Source organism: Melanerpes formicivorus, unplaced genomic scaffold (assembly GCF_026170545.1).
Source record: "Melanerpes formicivorus ecotype bairdi unplaced genomic scaffold, bMelFor1.0.p_v2 SCAF_1, whole genome shotgun sequence".
In the NCBI taxonomy this organism is placed as follows: Eukaryota; Metazoa; Chordata; class Aves; order Piciformes; family Picidae; genus Melanerpes; species Melanerpes formicivorus.
In genome coordinates, this window is record NW_027142353.1 from 47,792,014 (window position 1) to 47,816,364 (window position 24,351).

Sequence of the window (24,351 nt, forward strand, 5' to 3'; positions counted from 1 at the left end):
GGAGGGCTGGAAGGGCTCTGCTGGGTCCCCAGGCTGGGAGAGTTGGGGTTGTTGAGCCTGGAGAAGAGAAGGCTGCAGGGAGAGCTGCTGGTGGCCTGGCAGGGCTGGAAGGGGCTGAGGAGAAAGCTGGGGACAGAGTTTAGAGCAGGGCCTGTTGGGATGGACCAAGGGGGGAGGGTTTGGAGCTCCAAAATGGAGCCTCAGGCTGGAGAGAAGGGAGAAATGTTTGGCCCTGAGGGTGGTGAGAGCCTGTCCCAGGGTGCCCAGGGAGCTGGGAGCTGCCCCCTGGCTGGCACCAGCCCAGGGCAGGGTGTCTGGGGCTGTGAGCAGCCTGCTGTGGCTGGGGCTGTCCCTGCTGCCTGCAGGGGTGTTGGACTGGGTGACCTGAGAAGGGAGAAGTTCTTCAGCCTGAGGGTGATGAGAGCCTGTCCCAGGGTGCCCAAATGAGGAACAGTCTGTGCCCCCTGGGGGTTGTCTAGGCCTGTGCCAGGCTGCCCAAGGCAGTGATGGAGTCCCCATCCCTGGAAGTGTTTCCAAGCCCTGGAGCTGTGGTGCTGAGGGCCAGGGACTGGTGGTGCCCTGGGGCAGTGCTGGGCTCATGGTTGGACTTAATAGAATAGAACAAACCAGGTTGGAAGAGACCTTCAAGATCATCAAGTCCAACCTATCACCCAACACCAGCTAATCAACTAAGCCCTGGCACCAAGCACCCCAGCAAGTCTCCTCCAGGGATGGGGACTCCACCACCTCCCTGGGCAGCACATCCCTATGGCCAATCTCTCTTGCTGGGAAGAACTTTCTCCTCACCTCCAGCCTAAACCTCCCCTGGCACAGCTTGAGACTGTGTCCTCTTGTTCTGCTGCTGGCTGCCTGGCAGAAGAGACCAACCCCCAGCTGGCTACAGCCTCCCTTCAGGGAGCTGGAGAGAGCAAGAAGGTCTCCCCTGAGCCTCCTCCTCTCCAGGCTAAGCAAGCCCAGCTCCCTCAGCCTCTCCTCACAGGGCTGTGCTCCAGACCCCTCCCCAGCTTTGTTGCCCTTCTCTGGACACCTTCCAGCATCTCAATGTCCTTCTTAACCTGAGGGGCCCAGAACTGGACACAGCACTCAAGGTGTGGCCTAACCAGTGCTGAGTACAGGGCAGGATGACCTCCCTGCTCCTGCTGGCCACACTCTTCCTGATGCAGGCCAGGATGCCCTTGGCCTTCTGGGCCCCCTGGGCACACTGCAGGCTCATGTTCAGCCTCCTCTCCACCAGTACCCCCAGGTCCCTCTCTGCCTGGCTGCTCTCAGCCACTCTGACCCCAGCCTGCAGCACTGCCTGGGGTTGTTGTGGCCAATGTGCAGCACCTGGCACTTGGATGTGTTCAATCTGATGCCCTTGGACTCTGCCCATCTGCCCAGCCTGGCAAGGTGCCTCTGCAGAGCTCTCCCAGCCTCTAACAGCTCAACTCCTGCCCCCAGCTTGCTGTCATCTGCACACTGACTGATGATGGACTCAGTGCCCTCATCCAGATCAGAAAGGTCTTCTCCAACCCAAATGGTTCTGTGATTCATGCAGCTGAGCTGGATTTGAGGGAATGGAGGTTGTTTGGTCCCACCCCACAGGAGCTTTGTGTGCTCCCACCTCTCCAGGAGCTCTTTTCTCCTGCTGAGGCTTTTGGGTTGATTTCCCTTCTTTTCCTGCTTTCATCTCTTCCAGGGATCCAAAGATTTCCCAGCTGCTCCTCCAAGCTCAGTACCCAGTGGTGGCTGTGGACAGCTACATGCCTGTGGTGGATGTCTTCACTGGCAGCAGAAGTGGCAGCCTGAAGGTCATCCTGGCCATGGGCTCAGCTGAGCAAATTGTGGCCCTGCAGAGGCTCAAAGCTGAGGAAGGAAAGGGCCCCGCTGTGCCCCAGCACCCAGCCCACTGCCTGGACCCTGTTCCTCTGCAGCTCACCATGGTATTGGTCCTGAATGTTGATCCTGAGGGTTGGGAGAGCCTGACCCAGGGTGCCCAGAGGGGTGGGAGATGTCCCATGGCTGGCACCAGCCCAGGTCAGGCTGTCTGGGGCTCTGAGTAACCTGGTTCTGGTTGGGGATGTCCCTGCTGGCTGCAGGGGGCTTGGACAGGATGGGCTTGGAAGGTCCCTCCTCATGATTCTGTCTGGAACAAGTCTGTTAGAAGTGGTGGAGCTGGAAGGGAGCTCTGGAGCTCAGCCAGGCCCAGCCCAGCCTGCTCCAGCAGGGCACCCCCAGCAGCTTGCCCAGCAGCACCATGGCCAGGGGGGGTTGGAAGCTCTGCACACAAGGAGACTCCACAACCTCTCTGGGCAGCCTGCTCCAGGCCTCCAGCACCCTCACACCAAACAACTTTCTCCTCTCCTGCTGCCACCTCCTGCCTGCCACTTTGTGCCCCTTGGCCTGGCCCTGGGCAGCACTCAGCAGATGCCAGCCCCAGCCTCTTGCCCCCCACAGCCCCTTCAGCTCTTGCTCAGCATTGCTCAGCTCCCCTCTGGGGCTGCTCTTCTGCAGGCTCTCAGCCTTTGCTGCTCCCAGAGCTGCTCCAGGCCCCTCAGCCTCTCCCCAGCCTCCCCTGGACTCTCTCCAGCAGTTCCCAGTGATTAGGTTCCAGTTTGTGCCCCTTGGCCCAGGGCTCTCAGCCTTTGCTCCTCGGAGCTGCTTCTGGCCCCTCAGCAGCTTTGGAACCACCTTCCTTTGTGTGACCATCAGAGAGCAAACAGCTGCTGCTGCTGAGCCTCCCATCTCAGCCTGCTTAGCACTTCACCTTCCCACTCCTCCTTCCCTGCCCTTTCCTAAGGATTTGCCCTCTTCCATGAGGATTTGCTGTCCTTGCTTTGCAGTCAGAGCCAGAAGGGGAAGGTGTGATGGTGGAGCACGTGTTTGAGATCCACGTGGAGAGCATGAAAGGCCTCAGTCCCCTGCAGTCCACAGTCTGGGGAGAGGCTGACTGCTATGTCCAGTACCATTTCCCAGTTCAAGCACCTGCTGCTGGCCCACTGCAAGGAGCTGACTGGCCTGAGGATGGTGAGAGGGCTTGGGAGTCTCTGGGTGATCTCCAGCAGCCTGGGCAGCAGGTGGAGGGGAGGGGATGCTGCTCCGCTGCTCTGCTGAGACCCCTCCTGCGGTGCTGGGGCAGCTCTGGGGTCCACAGCACAGGCAGGAACCTGCTGGAGCAGGGCCAGAGGAGGCCACAGCAGTGATCCTAGAATCATGGAATGGGTTGGGTTGGAAGGGACCTTAAAGCTCATCCCCTTCCAACCCTCTGCCATGGGCAGGGACACCTCCCACAGGACCAGGCTGTTCAAGGCCTCATCCAGCCTGGCCTTAACCTCCTCCAGGGTTGGAGCCTCCACAACTCTTCTGGGCAACCTGTTCCAGTGCCTCACCACCCTCATGGCAAAGAGTTTCATCCTGATGCCTCATCTAAACTCAGCTTCTTCCACTCTGAAGCCTTCACCTCTAGTCCTGTCACTCCAGGCCTTTGTAGAGTGCCCTGGAGCTGCTCTTCAATGCTGGAAGGCCACCAGAAAGTCTCCCCAAAGCTGCCTCTTCTCCAGGCTGGACAACCCCAGCTCTCCCAGCCTGGCCTCATAGGAGAGGAGCTCCAGCCCTCTGATCATCTTCATGGTCTCCTCTGGACCCACTCTAGCAGCTCCATGTCCTTGTGCTGGGGACTCCAGAGCTGCACACAGGATTCCAAGTAGGGCCTCAGGAGAGTGGAGTAGAGGAGGAGAATCACCTTGCTCAGGGATCTAAGGGCTGTAAGGGCTCTGCTGGGAGGCCAGGCTGGGAGAGTTGGGGTTGTTGAGCCTGGAGAAGAGAAGGCTGCAGGGAGAGCTGCTGGTGGCCTGGCAGGGCTGGAAGGGGCTGAGGAGAAAGCTGGGGACAGAGTTTTGAGCAGGGCCTGTGGGGACAGGCCAAGGGGAGATAGTTTGGAGCTCCAAAATGGAGATTCAGGCTGGAGAGAAGGGAGAAATGTTTGGCCCTGAGGGTGGTGAGAGCCTGTCCCAGGGTGCCCAGGGAGCTGGGAGCTGCCCCCTGGCTGGCACCAGCCCAGGGCAGGTTGGTTTGTGGCTCTGAGCAACCTGCTCTGGTTGGGAATGTCCCTGCTTGACAGGATGAGCTGGAAAGGTCCTTTCCAACCCAACCCATTCCATATCTCAGTGCTTATGAAGGAACATTTAAGTAATTCCAGGTGTGGACAATGATTTTGTGTTGTCTTAGAGAGCCTGGAACACATCCCCCAGAGACATTTCCTCTGCCAAATGCCAGTCAGTACCAATGCTCACAGGATGTCCCCATGACTGTGTCACCTTCCAGCCACCCTTAGCAGTAGTTCTCAACCTGTGCCTCACAGATCTGTGAGACTCTGTGCAAGGTCCTGCAGCTGGGTCAGGGCAATGCCAGGCACTGATAGGGGCTGGGCAGGGACTGGCTGGAGAGCAGCCCTGGAGAAAAGGCCTTGGGGGTGCTGGGGGAGGAGAAGCTCCCCAGGAGGCAGCAGTCAGCACTTGCAGCCCAGAGAGCCAAGCAGGGAAGTGTGGCCAGCAGGGCCAGGGAGGAGATTCTGCCCCTCTGCTCCACTCTGCTCAGACCACAGCTGGAGCACTGTGTCCAGCTCTGGAGCCTCTGTGCCAGGAAGGATCTGGAGGTGCTGGAAGGTGTCCAGAGCAGGGCCACGAGGAGGAGCAGAGGGCTGGAGCTGCTCTGCTATGGAGACAGCCTGAGAGAGTTGGGGTTGTGCAGTCTGGAGAGGAGAAGGCTCCCAGGAGACCTCATTGTGGCCTTCAGGATCTGCAGGGGGCTCCAGGAAAGCTGGGGAGGGACTCTTGAGGGTGTGAGGGAGGGATAGGACTGGGGGGGATGGAGCAGAACTTGAAGTGAGTAGATTGAGATTGGATGTGAGGAAGAAGCTCTTGCCCATGAGGGTGGTGAGAGCCTGGCACAGGTTGCCCAGGGAGGTGGTGGAAGCCTCATGCCTGGAGGTGTTTGCAGCCAGGCTGGAGGTGGCTGTGAGCAGCCTGCTGTGGTGTGAGGTGTCCCTGCCCATGGAAGGGGGCCTGGGGCTGTCTGAGCCCTGAGGTCCCTTCCACCCCTGCCCATTCCATGATTCTAGGATTCCTTGGGAAGTTCAACTTCTCCTCATGTCCTCCCTCCTGAAGGGCTGCAGGGAGGCAGACCTTGCAGGTGCCAGCTCCAACCCCCTCTGCTTGCCTTGCAGGCATCCAGCTGAAGCCCTTCCGCACTGCCACCACCCTCTGTGTCCCTGACCCCATCTTTCACGATGAGCATCATCATTCTTTCCTGCTTCCTGCTGCTCTCCCAGTCCAGAAGCTCCTGCTCAGGGCATTCATGGCACCAGGAGGGACTGGAGGAGGAGTCCAGTTTGAAGTGTGGTGCAGGTACAGCACAACCTCCTCTTTGTTCTCCAGCTTCCAGGGGGAGACAGATCTGGGAGTGAGAAACCCTGGGCTGAGGGGGTGGAGATGGGAAATGACCCACTTGAGGTCCTCCCCATTTGGTGGTGGGAACCTGCACAGTCCTGGTTTCATTCCAGGTGTCTGAGGGGGTCTTTCTTGCCCTCAAGAGAGCTGATTGCTCATTTATTCTTACAGCCTCCTGGGAAAGTCTCTGCTCTTGGTTTGCTTTCCTCTGTTTTATCACCATAATGACCTCTGGGCATCAGCTCAGTGTTCAGCAAGAGCTCAAGTGGCACTGCCCCAGCCCCTCAGGGAGCTGCTTCTGGCATTGCTCTGAAGAGCAACCATAGGAGGGTGGCTCTGGTAGGTGGTGGTGATGTCACCTCGTGGCCAGGGAGGACATGGGGCAGACTGTGGCCAGCAGCAGGGCAAGGGAGGTTCTCTTCCACCTCTGCTCTGCCCTAGCCAGGCCACGCTGCAGGGCTGGGTCCAGGTCTGGGCTCCCCAGCTGCAGAGAGACTGAGAAGTGCTGGAGAGAGTCCAGGGGAGGCTGGGGAGAGGCTGAGGGGCCTGGAGCAGCTCTGGGAGCAGCAAAGGCTGAGAGCCCTGGGGCTGAGAGCCTGCAGAAGAGCAGCCCCAGAGGGGAGCTGAGCAATGCTGAGCAAGAGCTGAAGGGGCTGTGGGGGGCAAGAGGCTGGGGCTGGCATCTGCTGAGTGCTGCCCAGGGCCAGGCCAAGGGGCACAAAGTGGCAGGCAGGAGGTGGCAGCAGGAGAGGAGAAAGTTGTTTGGTGTGAGGGTGCTGGAGGCCTGGAGCAGGCTGCCCAGAGAGGTTGTGGAGTCTCCTTGTGTGCAGAGCTTCCAACCCCCCCTGGCCATGGTGCTGCTGGGCAAGCTGCTGGGGGTGCCCTGCTGGAGCAGGCTGGGCTGGGCCTGGCTGAGCTCCAGAGCTCCCTTCCCACCTCTCTGTGCTGGGATTCATGGCTGCCATCCTGTGACATCTACACTGGGCTTCATAGCAGCCTGGCAGGGTAATTCCATTGGCTTGGGGTGGTCTCCTCACCACTTAGAATCAGAGAAGTGTCAGGGTTGGAAAGGACCTCAAGGCTCATTCAGCCCCAAGCCCCCTGCCATGGGCAGGGACACCTCACACCACAGCAGGCTGCTCACAGCCACCTCCAGCCTGGCCTTCAACACCTCCAGGGATGAGGCTTCCACCACCTCCCTGGGCAACCTGTGCCAGTGTTGAGGTGAAAAGAGCAAATTCCTGAACCCAGAAGCCTTTTAAGAATCCTACAATGGTCTGGGTTGGAAGGGACCTCCACAGCTCAGCCAGTCCAACCCCCTCTGTGCTCAGCAGGGACATCCTCAACCAGCTCAGGCTGCCCAGGGCCCTGTCCAGCCTCACCTTCAATATCTCCAAGGATGGAGCCTCAACCACCTCCCTGGGCAGCCTGTTCCAGTGTTCCACCACCCTCATGGGGCAGAACTTGTGCCTCACATCCAGTCTAAATCTGCTCTGCTCTAGTTTGAAGCCATTGCCTCTTGTCCTGTCCCTGCAGGCCTTTGCCAACACTCTCTCTCCACCCTTCTTGTAGCCCCCTTCAGGTACTGGAGGGTTGCTATTAGGTCTCCCCTTCATAACAATCCCTTTGCTAGTCTGCAACATTTGGAATGGGAAAAAATATTCCAAGAGACCCCTGAAACTTGGAAGGAGCTGAGAGACCACTGAGCAGCCCTGGAGAAAAGGCCTTGGGGGTGCTGGGGGAGGAGAAGCTCCCCAGGAGCCAGCAGTCAGCACTTGCAGCCCAGAGAGCCAAGCAGAGAAGTGTGGCCAGCAGGGCCAGGGAGGAGATTCTGCCCCTCTGCTCCACTCTGCTCAGACCACAGCTGGAGCTCTGTGTCCAGTTCTGGAGCCTCTGTCCCAGGAAGGATCTGGAGGTGCTGGAAGGTGTCCAGAGCAGGGCCACGAGGAGGAGCAGAGGGCTGGAGCTGCTCTGCTCTGGAGACAGCCTGAGAGAGTTGGGGTTGTGCAGTCTGGAGAGGAGAAGGCTCCCAGGAGACTTTCTTGTGGCCTTCCAGGATCTGCAGGGGGCTCCAGGACTTGGGGGGATGGAGCAGAACTAGAAGTGGGGAGATTGAGATTGGATGTGAGGAAGAAGCTCTTGCCCATGAGGGTGGTGAGAGCCTGGCACAGGTTGCCCAGGGAGGTGGTGGAAGCCTCATGCCTGGAGGTGTTTGCAGCCAGGCTGGAGGTGGCTGTGAGCAGCCTGCTGTGGTGTGAGGTGTCCCAGCCCATGGCAGGGGGCTTGGGACTGAATGAGCCTCGAGGTCCCTTCCAACCCTGTGATTCTGGGATTCTAAAGAGTTCTCCCTGGTTTGCTGTCAGCATCTTCGATCACTCCTAGAGGTTTCTCGTCAAAAATAAGAACCCAAAAGGTTGCTAAGGGGGTCTAGAGCCAGGCCCAGGGGGAATGGTTTGAAGCTGAGGCACAGCAGGGTCAGACTGGGACTGAGGAAGAAGTTCTTCAGCGGGAGGGTGGTGAGACTCTGGCACAGGCTGCCCAGGGAGGCTGTGGCTGCCTCCTGCCTGGGGCTGTTCAAGGCCAGGCTGGGTGAGGCCTTGAGCAGCTGAGTCTGGCTGAGAGGTGTCTCTGGGCATGGTAGGGAAGTTGGAACTGGATGATCTTTGAGGTCCCTTCCAGCCCAGCCCAACCCATTCCATGAACTCCCAAGGAGATCAATGCTTGAAGACAGCCAAATGGAAGCTGACTCCTGTGCCAGCTGTAAGAGAACTGATGCTCCTCAGCAACCCAGCATGATGGATGCTGCTTCTCTGTGTCCTCCCAGGTATTACTACCCCAATGTCAGGGACCAGATGGTTGCCAAAGGGACCTTGCCCTTGTCCAGGCTCTGTGCCATGGTCACCAAGCAGCACCGAGAAGAGGTTGGGATGCAGACCTTTAATCTTCCCCTGGTGCCCAGGACTGAGCCCTCAGAGGGATTTCATCTCAGGCCTTCAGGTAAGGGAAGCTGGCCCAGACCCCTCTGTAGCTCCCTCCCCCCCCCCCCAGCAGCTCAGCTCCCAGCCAGCTTGGTGCCATCTGCCTGGGGGGAGCCTCCAGCCCTCCCCCAGCTCAGTGATGAAGGCATTCAAGAGAAGTGGTCGCAGTGCTGTGGTTGCTGTGACCCAAGGGCAAGTCCCAGCTCCTTGGTGCCCTCATCCCATTGGCCTCCCCCATGGCTCCAGCCTGGCCCATAGCCCTCTGTAGCTGCCTCCTGCCCCTGCAGCAGCTCAGCTCTCACCCAGCTCGGTGCCATCTGCACCCTGCCTGAGGGAGCCTCCAGCCCTCCCTCAGCTCAGTGATGAAGGCATCCAAGAGATGTAGCCTCACACTGAGCCCTGGGGACACCACTGGCCACTAGCTGGGGCTGTCTCCATTCCCTACCACTCTTTGGGCCAGTTTTTAACCCAGTGAGGTGTCCACCCCTTCCAAACCACAGAGTTTCTGCAGGAGGAGGCTGCAGGGCATGGCCTCAAAGGCTTTCCTGAAGCCCAGGTAGCTACATCCACAGCCTTGAGTCACCACAGCACAGAAGGACATCAGGTTGGGCACCTAGATCCTGCCTTCCATAAACCTCTGCTGGACAGCCACCTGGTTGTCCTCTGTGTGCTGTGTGACCTTGGCAAGGCTTTTGACTCTGTCTCCCATCACATCCTGGTGAGCAAGCTCAGGAAGCCTGGCATACAAGAGCAGACTCTGAGAGGGATGAGGAACTGCTTACAGTGCTGCCAAGTCCAGCTGGAGAGCTGTGACCAGTGGAGTCCCCCAGGGATCAGGGCTGGGGCCAGTCCTGTTCAACATCTTTAGCAGTGACATTGACCAGGGGACAGACAGACAGACAGAGGCTGCTCAGCAAGTTTGCTGACAGTACCAAACTGGGAGGCTTGGCTGAGACCCCTGAAGGCTTGGTGGCCATGCAGGGAGACTTGGAGAGAGTGGAGAGCTGGGCAGAGAGGAACCTCATGAGGGTCAGCAAGGAGAAGCGCAGAGCCCTGCAGCTGGGAAGGAAGAAGACACTGCAGCAGGACAGGCTGGGAGGTGATCTGCTGGAGAGCAGCCCTGTGCAGAAGGACCTGGGAGTCCTGGTGGATAACAAGTTCTGCATGGGCCAGCAGTGTGCCCTGGTGGCCAAGAAGGCCAATGGCATCCTGGGATCCTGCATTCAGCAGAGTGTGGCCAGCAGATCCAGGGAGGTTCTCCTCCCCCTCTACTCTGCCCTGGGGAGGCCCCACCTGGAATATTGCATCCAGCTCTGGGCTCCCCAGTTCAGGAGGGACAGGGATCTGCTGGAGAGAGTCCAAGGGAGGGCTACCAGGATGCTGAAGGGACCTGGAGCACTGCCTGGTGAGGAGAGGCTGAGAGCCCTGGGGCTGGTTAGTCTGGAGAGGAGAAGGCTGAGAGGGATCTGATCAATGTTTATCAATATCTGAGGGCTGGGGTGAGGAGGGAGGGGACAGGCTCTGCTCAGCTGTGCCCTGGGATAGGACAAGGGGTAATGGATGGAAACTCCAGCACAGGAGGTTCCACCTCAGCATGAGGAGGAACTTCTTCACTGGGAGGGTCCCAGAGCCCTGGAGCAGGCTGCCCAGAGAGGTTGTGGAGTCTCCTTCTCTGGAGCCTTCCCAGCCCCATCTGGATCTGTTCCTGTGTGACCTGAGCTGGGTTCTAGGATCCTGCTCTGGCAGGGGGCTTGGACTTAATGATCTCCTGAGGACCCTTCCAACCCCTAACATCCTGTGAACCCCTGATCTTCTCCATGCCCTTCATCTGGAATGATTTGGTTTCTGTTAGGAGAGAGCAAGCATTGGATCAGTGGGATGGAACCATGACAAGGTGACCTTTGCCTTTGCCTTTCCTTTCCTCCAGGCTTGCTTGATGTGAGTGTGAGGTACCAGAGATGCATGAGGCCTGGAGCAGGAACATCTCAAGGTCAAGCTGTTGTCCTTTCTGTACAGATCCACAGAGCAGCTGGGTTGCAAGCAGCAGCCAGGTAGGAAGATTGCTCTCAGCACAGCTTTGTCTGGAGGCAGCAGGAGGAGCAATGGCTCCATCCTCTTGTCCCCCACAGCCCCTTCAGCTCTTGCTGAGCATTGCTCAGCTCCCCTCTGGAGCTGCTCATCTCCAGGCTCAGCAGCCCCAGGGCTCTCAGCCTCTCCCAGATGTTGCTGGGGGAAGATCAGGAAGTGAGGTGACCTCTGAGTGCTCTTCCTGAGCAATGTCTGAGGCTGTTGGCTTTGTAGATGATTCCTTATGCTGATGTCACCTCTTGCAAGGAAAAACAGTTTGCTGTGGCCTCTTGCTTCCTTCTGGGGCATGTTCATGGAAGCAAAGCATGGCTCAGGTTGGAAGGGACCTCAGAGCTCATCTCCAAGCTCCACAGCATGCCCAGGGACACCTCTCAGCCAGACTCAGCTGCTCAAGGCCTCACCCAGCCTGGCCTTGAACAGCCCCAGGCAGGAGGCAGCCACAGCCTCCCTGGGCAGCCTGTGCCAGAGTCTCACCACCCTCCTGCTGAAGAACTTCCTCCTCAGCCCCAGGCTGACCCTGCTGTGCCTCAGCTTCAAACCATTCCCCCTGGGCCTGGATCTAGACCCCCTTAGCAAAAGTCCCTCTGCAGCCTTCCTGCAGGAGCCCTGCAGCTGCTGCAAGGCAGCTCTGAGGTCCCCCTGGAGCCTTCTCTTCTCCAGGCTGAACACCCCCAGCTCCCTCAGCCTGGCCTCAGAGCAGAGCTGCTGCAGCCCTTGGCTCATCCTTGTGGCCTTCTCTGGCCTCCCTCCAGCAGCTCTGTGTCCTCCCTGTGCTGGGGACAGCAGACCTGGAGGCAGGATTGGAGGTGGGGTCTGAGCAGAGCAGAGCCAAGGGGCAGAATCCCCTCTCCTGCTCTGCTGCCCACACTCCTCTGGCTGCAGCAGGGCACCCCCAGCAGCTTGCCCAGCAGCACCATGGCCAGGGGGGGTTGGAAGCTCTCCACACCCTCTCTGGGCTGGTTCCTTGACAGTTCTGCTCAGGCCTCATCCTGTCTTGTTGCCAACTTCTTCCTTCCCTCCCCCAGCAGACAGAACCCCCCGTGAGGCCTCTGTAGCAGGTCTCCAACCTTGACAACATTAAGAGCAGAGCCCTCACTGATGGGATCTGTTGTTGTTCTCCTTTTCCATGCTCCCTGCAGGGCTGTGAGCCAGAGGAACCCTGCCTTGCAGTGCCCTGCAGAGCTGGGGGTCAGCTCCTACGTCTGTGTCCAGCTCCCCTTCCTGCCCCAGGCCGGGAGGCGCCGCACGGCCGCTGTGCCTTCCACCTTCTGCCCTGAGTTCCAGCAGCAGCTGCACTTCCCTTGCAGCCTCATCAGCCACAGGAGTGGGGGAGAAGCTGCTTCTCTAGGGGAGATCTTACACTCTGCCAGGATTGTCTTCTCCATTTACCAGCAGAGCAGCAAGGCAGGTAAGGCCCATTCAGGGAGGCTTGGATGGAGCTGGGCAGAGAGGAACCTCATGAGGGTCAGCAAGGAGAAGTGCAGAGCCCTGCGGCTGGGAAGGAAGAAGACACTGCAGCAGGACAGGCTGGGAGGTGATCTGCTGGAGAGCAGCCCTGTGCAGAAGGACCTGTGAGTCCTGGTGGATAACAAGTTCTGCATGGGCCAGCAGTGTGCCCTGGTGGCCAAGAAGGCCAATGGCATCCTGGGATCCTGCATTCAGCAGAGTGTGGCCAGCAGATCCAGGGAGGTTCTCCTCCCCCTCTACTCTGCCCTGGGGAGACCCCACCTGGAATATTGCATCCAGCTCTGGGCTCCCCAGTTCAGGAGGGACAGGGATCTGCTGGAGAGAGTCCAAGGGAGGGCTACCAGGATGCTGAAGGGACCTGGAGCACTGCCTGGTGAGGAGAGGCCGAGAGCCCTGGGGCTGGTTAGTCTGGAGAGGAGAAGGCTGAGAGGGATCTGATCAATGTTTATCAATATCTGAGGGCTGGGGTGAGGAGGGAGGGGACAGGCTCTGCTCAGCTGTGCCCTGGGATAGGACAAGGGGTAATGGATGGAAACTCCAGCACAGGAGGTTCCACCTCAGCATGAGGAGGAACTTCTTCACTGGGAGGGTCCCAGAGCCCTGGAGCAGGCTGCCCAGAGAGATTGTGGAGTCTCCTTCTCTGGAGCCTTCCCAGCCCCATCTGGATCTGTTCCTGTGTGACCTGAGCTGGGTTCTAGGATCCTGCTCCGGCAGGGGGTTGGACTCAATGACCTCCTGAGGTCCCTTCCAACCCCTAACATCCTGTGAGCCTGCCAAGGCCATAAGGAGATGAAGACCCCAGAAGTCCACCAGAGAAATTAACCTGAAGCAGCACAGAATCATAGAATGGTCTGAGTGGGAAGGGACCTCCAAAACTCATCCAGTCCAACCTCCCTGCAGCCAGCAGGGACATCCCCAACCAGAGTAGGTTGCTCAGAGCCCCAACCAACCTGACCTGGAATGAGTTCTCATCATGGGGCATCTGCCACCTCTCTGGGCACGCTGGGACAGGCTCTCACCACCCTCAGCATCAAAAATCTCCTCCTCCTCTCCAGTCTGAGTCTCCCTCTTTGAGTTCCAATCCATCCTCCCTTGTCCTGTCCCAACAGGCCCTGCTCAAAACTCTGTCCCCAGTTTTCTTCTCAGCCTCTTCCACTCCTGCAGGGCCACCAGAAGCTCTCCCTGCAGCCTTCTCTTCTCCAGGCTGAACAACCCAGGATGCCTCCTCCCTAGAGGGGTTCAAGGCCAGGCTGGATGAGGCCTTGAGCAACTTGGGCTGGTGGGAGGTGTCCCTGCCCATGGCAGGGGGTTTGAAGTGGATGATCTTTAAGGTCCCTTCCAACCCATTCCATGAATGGATGAACTCCAACTCTCTTAGACTCTCCCCATAGCAGAGGTGTTCCCAGCCCTCCCATCATGGCTGTGGCCTCCTCTGGATTCATCTCTGTGTCACAGAGTCATGGAGTGGGTTGGGTGGGAAGGGACCTTTCAAACTCTCCCAGTCCAACCCCCCTGCAGCCAGCAGGGACATCCCCAAGCAAAGCAGTTTGCTCAGAGCCCCAAACAACCTGACCTGGGAGCCTTCCAGGACCTGTTCTGTGCAGTTACTCATACATGGAATCACCTCAAGTGTCTTCAGAGAAGCCTGTGAGAGATTATTGTCCTTTGGGGGCAAAGAAGGAAGGGGTTTAAGGCTCCAGATGATCGAGATCAGCTCCTAAATGAAACCATCCTGCAGCTGACAGTGGTGGTGCTTGACCTGGGGGAGAGGAGCCAGGATGGGTGTGGAGGTTGGAAGGGAGCTCTGGAGTTCAGCCAGGCCCAGCCCAGCCTGCTCCAGCAGGGCTCCCCCAGCAGCTTGCCCAGCAGCACCATGGCCAGGGGGGGTTGGAAGCTCTGCACACAAGGAGACTCCACAACCTCTCTGGGCAGCCTGCTCCAGGCCTCCAGCACCCTCACACCAAACAACTTTCTCCTCTCCTGCTGCCACCTCCTGCCTGCCACTTTGTGCCCCTTGGCCTGGCCCTGGGCAGCACTCAGCAGATGCCAGCCCCAGCCTCTTGCCCCCCACAGCCCCTTCAGCTCTTGCTCAGCATTGCTCAGCTCCCCTCTGGGGCTGCTCTTCTGCAGGCTCTCAGCCCCAGGGCTCTCAGCCTTTGCTGCTCCCAGAGCTGCTCCAGGCCCCTCAGCCTCTCCCCAGCCTCCCCTGGACTCTCTCCAGCACTTCTCAGTCTCTCTGCAGCTGGGGAGCCCAGCCCTGGACCCAGCCCTGCAGCTGTGGCCTGGCCAGGGCAGAGCTCAAAGGTGTCAGAGGAGGGCCTCTCCTAATCCCTTTCTGCTCTTGGTTTCCAATTTGATGTCCTTCTTTTCTAGCCCCTGGGACCCTGGCAGCTCAGGCATCAAGAGATTATCTCCTGGGGACAGTGACAATTCCAACCAGGGACCTGCTGAGGAGAACTTCAGGTGAGAGAACAGCCTGGGGCTGGGTGGTGCCGAGAGGGAAAGCGAAATGTAGGGGCGGGGGTGGGCAGAACATCTGGAGAGGTTTGCTGAGAGTCACAGAATGGTTTTGGGTGGAGAAGCCCTTCAGGAGCATCCACTCCAACCATTCTGTTAACTCTGCCAACACTGGTGCCTAACCATGGCCCTCAGCACCACAGCTCTGCCTCTCTGAAACACCTCCAGGGATGGGGACTCCACCACCCCCCTGGGCAGCCTGGGCCAGGCTTTCAGAACCCTTCCAGTGGAGAAGTTTCTTCTGATGTCCAGCCTAAACTCCTCTGGGGCAGCTTGAGGCCTTTTCCTCTTGTGCTGCCCCTTGGGAGAAGACTCCAAGCCCCAGCTGGCTCCAGCCTCCTCTCAGGGATCTGCAGAGAGCCAGAGGGTTTCCCTTCAGCCTCCTCTGCTGCAGCCTCAACCCCCCCAGCTCCCTCAGCTGCTCCTCACAAGGGATGTAGCTGTGCAGCTTACTTCATGAAGAGACAGCAGACCTCTGGGCTGGGATAAACCATTCCCACTTTGCCAAAGAGGACCCTCTGGACCTCTTGGAGGTCGTCTACTCTCTGGTTATTAAAGACCTACAGCCTCAACCTGGGACAAAGGCCAAGGGCCAGGTCCTGCAGCTGAGCTGGGACAGCCCCTGGGGTCCACCTAGGCTGGGGAGCAGCTCTGGGGAGACCTCCTGAGTGCTGGGGCAGCTCTGGGGGGGCTCAGCACAGGCAGGGAGCTGCTGGAGCAGGGCCAGAGGCCACAGCCATGCTGGGAGGGCTGGAAGGGCTCTGCTGGGAGGCCAGGCTGGCAGAGTTGGGGTTGTTGAGCCTGGAGAGGAGAAGGCTGCAGGGAGAGCTGCTGGTGGCCTGGCAGGGCTGGAAGGGGCTGAGGAGAAAGCTGGGGACAGAGGTTTGAGCAGGGCCTGTTGGGATGGACCAAGGGGAGATGGTTTGGAGCTCCAAGAGGGAGCCTCAGGCTGGAGAGAAGGGAGAAATGTTTGCCCCTGAGGGTGGTGAGAGCCTGTCCCAGGGTGCCCAGGGAGCTGGGAGCTGCCCCCTGGCTGGCACCAGCCTGGGTCAGGCTGTTTGGGGCTGAACAGGGAGCTTGGAGCAGATGCCCCTGCAAGTTGCTTTCTACCCTAAAGCCTTCTGTGGCAAGTCTCCAGGTGCTTCTTTTTCTCCTGCAGGCATTTCAGGCTGGTTCCCAGTGACCCTCTCTGAAGATGTGATGCCTTCAAGCTTCATGCAGGCCATTGTGGGAGGCCTGGAGCTCTCTGTCACCTTTGCTCATCCCGAGGACCGAGGACGTGTCCTGGAGGCCGCCAGGCTCTTGGGGTGGAGTGAGGAAAGCCATGAGGACACCATGGGTGATAGTGATGAGTGGGAGGACAATGCCCAGCCAGTGATGGTGACCATCTCCACCCCAAAGCTGTGGCTGCCACTCCACTGTGTGCTGCTTGCAGGCCAGAAGAGCCTGGACCCAAACTCTTGTTGCTACCTCAGGTATAAGCTGTACGACCAGGAAGCCACTTGGACATCTCTGCAGAGGCCCAAAAGGAGTCAGGACCCCAAGAAGGTGACAGTCAGCTTCAAGAAACCCAAGAAGGTGACTCTCAGAAGGAGCCCAGGACTGCTGTGGTTCTTCAGAGAGGAGAAATTGGAGATCCAGGTGTGGTGGAGCTGTGGGAGAGGAGGCGATGGGGACAGGCCTCTGGGTACGGATCGGCTGCTCGGCTCGGCCTACGTTGACCTCTCAGCCCTGGCAGAGAGGTCCTGGACTGCACAAAGTGTCAGTGGTAAGCTCCTAAAGGGCGTGGGAGTGGTCCTCATGAGCCTGCATGGCTTGGTGAAGAGTGGTTCTCAAGGGCTGAGGGCTTGGGCATGGTGGTAGAGCCAGGAGCACCGAGGGTGGTGTCTGTGCAGGAGGCTGCAGATGTCTGGGGACAATCTTCTGAGCAGGGCCTGTTGGCACAGGCCAAGGGGAGATGGTTTGGAGCTCCAAGAGGGAGACTCAGGCTGGAGAGAAGGGAGAAATGTTTGACCCAGAGGGTGGTGAGAGCCTGTCTCAGGTTGCCCAGAGAGGTGGGAGCTGCCCCATGGCTGGCACCAGCCCAGCTCAGGCTGTTTGGGGCTGTGAGCAGCCTGCTCTGGTTGGGAATGTCCCTGCTGGCTGCCAGGGGTTGGAGTGGGTGACCTTGGAAGGTGCCTTCCAAGTCAAACCATAGCATGATTGCATGGCCAAGCAGTCAGAAGACTCCATTGGGTTCCTTGACCTTCTGTCATCTCCATGGTGGCTTCTGTGGCCAAGCCATTGGTGCTTCTCTTCAGTACCCTCAGGGAGGAAGAGAAGGAAGAAGGCCTAAACCCAAGTTTAATGTCATGTCTGTGCTGACTGTGCTGACCCCACCACAAGCCCTGACCTTCACCACCCTTTGGAGGAGCAAATTGTTCCTCATGCCCAACCTCAAGGTGAACAAAGTTCTCCTGGTGGACCTTGGAGCTCTTTCTTCTCCTCCTGCGGCATCTGGGGCTGACAGCTCTGTAACCTTTCCCTCCTCCCCACGCTGCTGGGTGCCACCTCAGCTGGAAATGACCCTGAGCAGCTGGGAGGGCTGAGCTGGAGGTGTTTGCCCCATCCTGGGGGTTCTTGGGGCTTCCTGAGCCGCTTGTTGGTGACTTCCCTTGCAGGCCTTTATCCCCTGTTCAGAAGCAGCGCCGCGGACCTGGCCGGGGCCGCCCTGCGCGTCCACATCATCCTGGCCTCCCCCGCCGCCGCGCCGCCCTCTGCCGAGGGGGACAGCAGCACCGAGGAGGAAGGCACAGGGAAAAGCCCTGAGGGGCTCCCCCCAGAGATGCCTGAGCATCAGACACCCAACGGCAGCGGCTCAGAGCTCAGCGGGGGCGGCAGAGCCCCGGGGGATGACTTGGTGTTCCTGGAGAGCACCTTCGCTGCCAGCGTCCTGGTGGAGAGGGCAATGCACCTCAGTTTGAAAGGTAACTCTGACAGCCCCTCCTCTGCCTCCTCCCCTGCCACCTTCGCCTCCCCCTCCTCTGCCTCCCCCTCCTCTGCCTCCCCCTCCTCTGCCTCCCCCTCCTCTGCCTCCCCCTCCTCTGCCTCCCCCTCCTCTGCCTCCCCCTCCTCTGCCTCCCCCTCCTCTGCCTCCCCCTCCTCTGCCTCCCCCTCCTCTGCCTCCCCCTCCTCTGCCTCCCCCTCCTCTGCCTCCCCCTCCTCTGCCTCCCCCTCCTCTGCCTCCCCCTCCTCTGCCTCCCCCTCCTCTGCCTCCCCCTCCTCTGCCTCCCCCTCCTCTGCCTCCCCCTCCTCTGCCTCCCCCTCCTCTGCCTCCCCCTCCTCTGCCTCCCCCTCCTCCTTATCCCCCTACTGTTACCCCCACCCCCACCTCCCCCTCCTCTGCCACCCCCTCCCCTGCCCCTCCTCCTCTTCCCCCTCCCCTGCCACCACCTCTACCTCCTCCACCACCCCCACTTCCTCCTCCCCCTCCTCCGCCACCCCCACCTCCCCCTCCTCCTCCTCTTCCCCCTCCTCTGCCACCCCCACCTCCCCCTCCTCCTCCTCTTCCCCCTCCTCTGCCACCCCCACTTCCTCCTCCCCCTCCTCCCTCTCCCCTACCACCCCCCTGTGCAGCAGGGACAGCTGCAGGTGTTGTAGTTGAAGTTGTGTCTCATCACTGCAGTGAGGTTGGCCTCGATGGCCATGGAAGGTCCCTTCCCAGCCAAAGCAGTCTATGAATTCCACAGGCATCCTCCAGCTTACTGCAGGGGATGAGCTTTGAGCTTGGCTGTGACCCTGAGGGCCTGCTAGAGAAGTGTCAGATACCAAAGGAGCTCCAAGCTCACAGAGTCCAACCATGGACCCAGCACTGCCAGGTCACCACCAACCCACAGAACCTAAAACCACAGAATGGCTTTGGTTGGATCATCTTAAAGCTCTTTCCCAAGTCCAACCATTCTGTAAGCTCTCCCAAGGCTGGTGCCAAGCCATGGCCCTCAGCACCACAGCTCTGCAGCTTTGAACCCCCTCCAGGCAGGGAGACCCCACCACCTCCCTGGGCAGCCTGGGCAAGGCTTTGAGAACCCTTCCAGTGGAGAAGGTTCTTCTGATCACCAACCTCAACCTCTCTTGGAGCAACTTGAAGCCATGTTCTCTTGTCCTGTTCCTTGGGAGGAGAGACCAAGTCCCAGCTGGCTCCAAGCTCCTTTCAGGGAGTTGTAGAGAGCCAGAAGGTCTCCCCCCAGCCTCCTGGGGCTCCCTCAGCTGCTCCTCCCCAGCCCCGTTCTCCCCAACCTTGTTGCCCTTCTCTGAGTCTGCTCCAGCCCTTCCCTCCTGTAGTGAGGGCCCCAAAACTCACTGGTGTCACAGTTCATGACCTCTCCTTAGTTCCTGAGTGCCCCCTTTGGGTTCATGAAGCACAGCTCTGTGACTTCTGCAGGGAGCCCTTTGACAGACCGTGAGGTGAGAGCCCCCAGCAGCTGTGTGTCCTTCCCTGTGGCTGGTGCAGATGTTCCCCTCAGCACCCCAGTGGTAGAGAACACAGACTCCCCACTCTGGGACTTCCAGCAGCAAGCCAGGTAAGCCAGGGGGGAGCTCCCAAAGCCCCCTTGGGTGTGGCAAGGACACAGTGAGGTGGCCTTGGATGCTTTCCTCCATCCCCCCCACACTTTGCTTTGTGCCCACTAAGGGAGAAGTTGTTGGTGGAAGCTTTGCTCTGAAGCTGACCTGAGGAAGGGTGGTTTGAGGTGCTCAGAACCTTGGGTGCTTGGGAGTTAGGGCTTCAGAGCTTAGAAGCATGGAGTCATTTAGGGTGGAAGAAGCCTTTAAGGTGATGGAGTCCAAGCATGGAGCCAGCACTGCCCCAGGGCACCACCACCCCATGGCCCTCAGCACCACAGCTCCCAAACTCCTCCAGCCATGGGGACTCCAGCACTGCCCTGGAGAGCCTAGGCCAGGCCTGGGCACCCCTCAAGGGGCACAAATTGTTCCTCATGGCCAACTTCAACCTTCCCTGGGACAATCTCCTCATGTCCTGTCCCTTGTTCCCTGGGAGAAGAGACCAACTCACACCTGCCCCAAGCTGCTTTCAGGGCCAGAAGGCCTCCCCCAAGCCAAGCTGTAGTTTCCCATCTGCAGGACAGAGCTGCTCACTCCTGAAGGACTCTTGGCAAGGTTAGGAAAGACTTGATGCAGTTTATGGGATGCACCTCACAAAGCTGCTCCAGGCCCCTCAGCCTCTCCCCAGCCTCCCCTGGACTCTCTCCAGCACTTCTCAGTCTCTCTGCAGCTGGGGAGCCCAGCCCTGGACCCAGCCCTGCAGCTGTGGCCTGGCTAGGGCAGAGCAGAGGGGCAGCACAACCTCCCTGCCCCTGCTGCTGCCCACACTCCTCTTCATGCCCCCCAGGACACCTTTGTCCTCCTTGTCCCTCAGGGCACCTTGCTGGCTGCTGGGCACTTCCTTGCCCCCCAGCACCCCCAGCTCCTTCTCCTGGCAGCTGCTCCCCAGCAGCTCCCCCCCAGGCTGTGCTGCTGCAGGAGGTTGTCCCTGCCCAGGGGCAGGACCCTGCCCTTGCCCTGCTTGGCCTTCAGGAGGTTCCTCTGCCCCAGCTCTCAGCCTGCCCAGGGCTCCCTGGCTGCCAGCACAGCCTCAGGGCTGTCAGCACTGCTCCCACTTGGGTCCCAGCAGGGCTCAGAGTTGCATCTAAACTGCTTCACCTTCAGAGCTCTTTCCTGTTGGACTCCTCACTTGGGTGGTTTCTTCCAGCAGTCACCTTCAGAGCTGTGGAGGTTTCCCCTCCTCCCCTGAACTTACTCTTTTGGGCTTTTCTTCCCCCATTACATTCCATAACAAATCCTGGTTTGGTTCTGGCTTTATTTCCCTTCCTGACAGGTTGTCCAAAGAGCTGCTGCTGGATCCACAGCAGACCTTGGTCTTCAAAGTATGGCATAAAGCAGGTAAGCTTGGGTTGGTGGGGGGGGGGGTTAGGGGCTTGGACTTAGATGACCTTGGGTGGTCCCTTCCAACCATTCCAACCCATTCTGTGCTTGGGAGGAGTTGTCCTCTGCAGCCCCTGCCTGGGGTGACCTGGGTTTAATTAGGTCTTTGATTTGCCTACAGCTCCTTGAGGGGAGCTTGGAGCCAGCTGGGGGTTTGGTCTCCTCTCCCAAGGAACAAGGCACAAGACAAGAAAGGATGGCCTCAAGTTGCCCCAGGAGAAGTTTAGGCTGGACATGAAGAATGATTTTTGCCCCTTGAGGGTTGTCCAGGCCTGTGAGGAGCAGCTGAGGGCCCTGGGGAGGTTGAGGCTGCAGCAGAGGAGGCTGAGGGGAGACCTTGTGGCTCTCTGCAGCTCCCTGAGAGCAGCTTGCAGCCAGCTGGGGCTCAAGGGCTGCTCCTGAGGGCTGGGCCAAGAGGAGATGGCCTCAGGTTGTGGCAGGGGAGGTTGAGCTTGGCCCTGAGGAGCAATTTGTGCCCCTTGAGGGGTGCCCAGGCCTGTGGCAGACTGCCCAGGGCAGTGGTGGAGTCCCCATGGCTGGAGGGGTTGGGAAGGTGTGGAGCTGTGGTGCTGAGGGCCATGGGGTGGTGGAGCTGGGGCAGGCTCATGATTGGGCTTGATGATCTGCAGGTTCTCCTCCAGCCCAAGCAGCTCCCTGCCCCTGGGGCTGTGTTTGGGGTCAGTTTCAATTCATCTGTGGTTTTCCTTCCTCCTTCTTGCCCAGAGTCTGAGCGGGTGATTGGCTTTGCATCCGTGGACCTTTCTCCTCTGCTCTCTGGCTTCCAGCTGGTCTGTGGCTGGTACAACATCCTGGACTTCAGTGGACAGTGCAGAGGGCAGCTCAAAGTTGCTGTTTGCCCTCTCCAGAGCATCAGCCACCTGAAGGAGGAGAGGCAGGCAAGGATCCGAGCCCAGGCAGCAGCATCCTCGGTAGGTGCTGCAGATCCCTGCCCCCTGCAGAGCTGCCCAGAGGCATGGTGCTGAGGCTGGCTGGGAGGAGGCCTTTCAGATCCAAGCATGGAGCCCAGCACTGCCCCAGCACCACCACCCCATGGCCCTCAGCACCACAGCTTCCCAATCCCTCCAGCCATGGGGACTCCACTACTGCCCTGGGCAGCCTGCCACAGGCCTGGGCACCCCTCAAGGGGCACAAATTGCTCCTCAGGGCCAAGCTCAACCTGCCCTGCCACAACCTGAGGCCATCTCCTCTTGGCCCAGCCCTCAGGAGCAGCCCTTGAGCCCCAGCTGGCTGCAAGCTGCTCTCAGGGAGCTGCAGAGAGCCACAAGGTCTCCCCTCAGCCTCCTCTGCTGCAGCCTCAACCCCCCCAGGGCCCTCAGCTGCTCCTCACAACTTCTCCACAGCCTTCTCCTCCTTCCCCAGACCCCTCCCCAGCTTCTTTGCCCTGCTCTGGCCCTGCCCCAGCCCTCAAGCTCCTCCTGGCAGGGAGGGCCCAACCCTGCCCCCAGGCTTGCAGCTGTGGGCTCCCCAGTGCCCAGCCCAGGGGCACAATCCCTGCCCTGCTCCTGCTGCCCACACCATTGCTGCTCCAGCCCAGGCTGCTGCTGCCCTCCTTGCCCACCTGGGCACTCTCCAGCCTCTGTCAGCTGACATCTCCAGGTCCTTTTCCATGGTCCTGATCATCTCCAGTGGCTTCCCTCTGTTGTTTTGTTGATGTTTGTGGTTGTTTATGGTTAGGGAACATTGCCTGGCTCTGGGTGTCTGGGAGCCTGGCATTGGCACATTGGCTGCTTTGGGGGCAGCTGATGTCCCAAACCACCCTGGAAATTCAGCAAGGTCCTGCACCTAGGTCTGGGCAAGCCTCAGCATCAATCCAGGCTGGGGGAGGAGGAGGTTGAGAGCAGCCCTGCAGAGAAGGCCTTGGGGGTGCTGGTGGGGGAGAAGTTGGACAGGAGGCAGCAATGGGCACTGGCAGCACAGAAGGCCAAGGGTAGCCTGGGCTGTATCCAAAGCAGCTTGGCCAGAGCTGGAGAGAGAGGATCCTGCCCCTCTGCTCTGCTCTGCTCTGGGGAGACCTCACCTGCAGGGCTGTGGCCAGCTCTGGAGCCTCCAGCACAAGAGAGACAGAGACCTGATGGAGAGGGTCCAGAGGAGGCCACCAAGGTGATCAGAGGCTGGAGAACCTCTGCTGTGGGGACAGGCTGGGGGAGCTGGGGCTGCTCAGCCTGGGGAAGAGCAGGCTCCAGGGAGACCTCAGAGCTGCATTTCAGTATCTGAAGGAGACCTGCAGGAAGGCTGGGGAGGGACTGCTCAGAAGGGCCTGGGGTGAGAGGAGCAGGGACAGTGGTTTGAAAGTGGAGCAGGGCAGGTTGAGGTTGGACATCAGGAGAAGCTCTGCACAGGGAGGGTGGTGAGACACTGGAACAGGCCACAGGGGGGTGGCTGAGGCTCCATCCCTGGAGACATTCAAGCTCAGACTGGAGGTGGCCCTGGGCAGCCTGATCTAGCTGGAGGTGGCCCTGCTGGCTGCAGAAGACCTTGGAGGGTCCCTTCCAACCTGATGCAGTCTGAGACTCTGCCTCCCTTGAGAAATGAGAGCTCTTCAGTTCAGCTGGTCTTTGCTGTCTCATCAAGAGAAAGGCTTGGACCTCTCTAGTGTCCTGCCTGTCAGACTCATGGCTGCTGTCCCTCTTTACCCCAGGTGAAGGGCAGCTTCCCACCACTTCCCACTCGTGCTCCCAGCTTTCCCAAGCAGGTGGAGAACATCTTCTCCAAGGAAGTCTCTGTTCCCCCTCCAGAGTGGTAAGTCCAGTGGCCAACCCAGAGGGAGCTCTGGAGCTCAGCCAGGCCCAGCCCAGCCTGCTCCAGCAGGGCACCCCCAGCAGCTTGCCCAGCAGCACCATGGCCAGGGGGGGTTGGAAGCTCTGCACACAAGGAGACTCCACAACCTCTCTGGGCAGCCTGCTCCAGGCCTCCAGCACCCTCACACCAAACAACTTTCTCCTCTCCTGCTGCCACCTCCTGCCTGCCACTTTGTGCCCCTTGGCCTGGCCCTGGGCAGCACTCAGCAGATGCCAGCCCCAGCCTCTTGCCCCCCACAGCCCCTTCAGCTCTTGCTCAGCATTGCTCAGCTCCCCTCTGGGGCTGCTCTTCTGCAGGCTCTCAGCCCCAGGGCTCTCAGCCTTTGCTGCTCCCAGAGCTGCTCCAGGCCCCTCAGCCTCTCCCCAGCCTCCCCTGGACTCTCTCCAGCAGGTCTCAGTCTCTCTGCAGCTGGGGAGCCCAGCCCTGGAGCCAGCCCTGCAGCTGTGGCCTGGCCAGGGCAGAGCAGAGGGGCAGCAGAGCCTCCCAGCCCCTGCTGCTGCCCACACTCTTCTTGATGCCCTGTAGGAGACCTTGGTGACCTCTTTGTCCCCCAGGGCACCTTGCTGGCTGCTGGGCACCCCCTTGCTGTCCCCCAGCACCCTCAGCTCCTTCCTGAGGAGCTTCAGGGAGTGCTGAATAATTCAGGAGGCCCTCAGCTGGCCCTCTCTGTTTGGCCCCAGCTGCCCTTCAAGCAGCTCAGTGCCAGGCTCAGCTGCAGCTCATCCTCTCAGCCTTTGCTGCTCACAGAGCTGCTCCAGGCCCCTCAGCCTCTCCCCAGCCTCCCCTGGACTCTCTCCAGTGGTTCCCAGTGATGAGGTTCCAGTTTGTGCCCCTGGTCCCTTCCCCTGCCCTCCTGGTCCCTTCCCCTGCCCTCCTGGTCCCTTCCCCTGCCCTCCTGGTCCCTTCCCCTGCCCTCCTGGTCCCTTCTCTCCACTCTGGAGCTCCAACCCTTCCCCCCCTTGCCCTGTCCCCTCAGGCCCTGCTCAAAGCTCTGTCTCCAGCTTTCTCCTCAGCCCCTTCCACAGCTTTCCCAGGGAGGTGCTGGTGGCCCCATG

General features: G+C 59.8%; 1 protein-coding gene across 1 annotated transcript in view; it reads left to right on the forward strand.

Moving 5' to 3' along the window:
* The window catches only part of C2CD3 (C2 domain containing 3 centriole elongation regulator), a 49,270-nt gene that overhangs the window by 22,557 nt on the left and 2,362 nt on the right, over window positions 1-24,351 (forward strand). Inside the window, exons 16-27 of the mRNA XM_068141923.1 lie at window positions 1,700-1,943; window positions 2,844-3,027; window positions 5,225-5,405; window positions 8,272-8,444; window positions 10,353-10,476; window positions 11,653-11,921; window positions 14,354-14,443; window positions 15,657-16,265; window positions 17,158-17,463; window positions 18,918-19,056; window positions 20,370-20,434; window positions 21,200-21,405. Of these exons, the coding sequence (XP_067998024.1) occupies window positions 1,700-1,943; window positions 2,844-3,027; window positions 5,225-5,405; window positions 8,272-8,444; window positions 10,353-10,476; window positions 11,653-11,921; window positions 14,354-14,443; window positions 15,657-16,265; window positions 17,158-17,463; window positions 18,918-19,056; window positions 20,370-20,434; window positions 21,200-21,405 (2,590 nt within the window). The remainder of the gene's footprint in view (window positions 1-1,699; window positions 1,944-2,843; window positions 3,028-5,224; window positions 5,406-8,271; window positions 8,445-10,352; window positions 10,477-11,652; window positions 11,922-14,353; window positions 14,444-15,656; window positions 16,266-17,157; window positions 17,464-18,917; window positions 19,057-20,369; window positions 20,435-21,199; window positions 21,406-24,351) is intronic.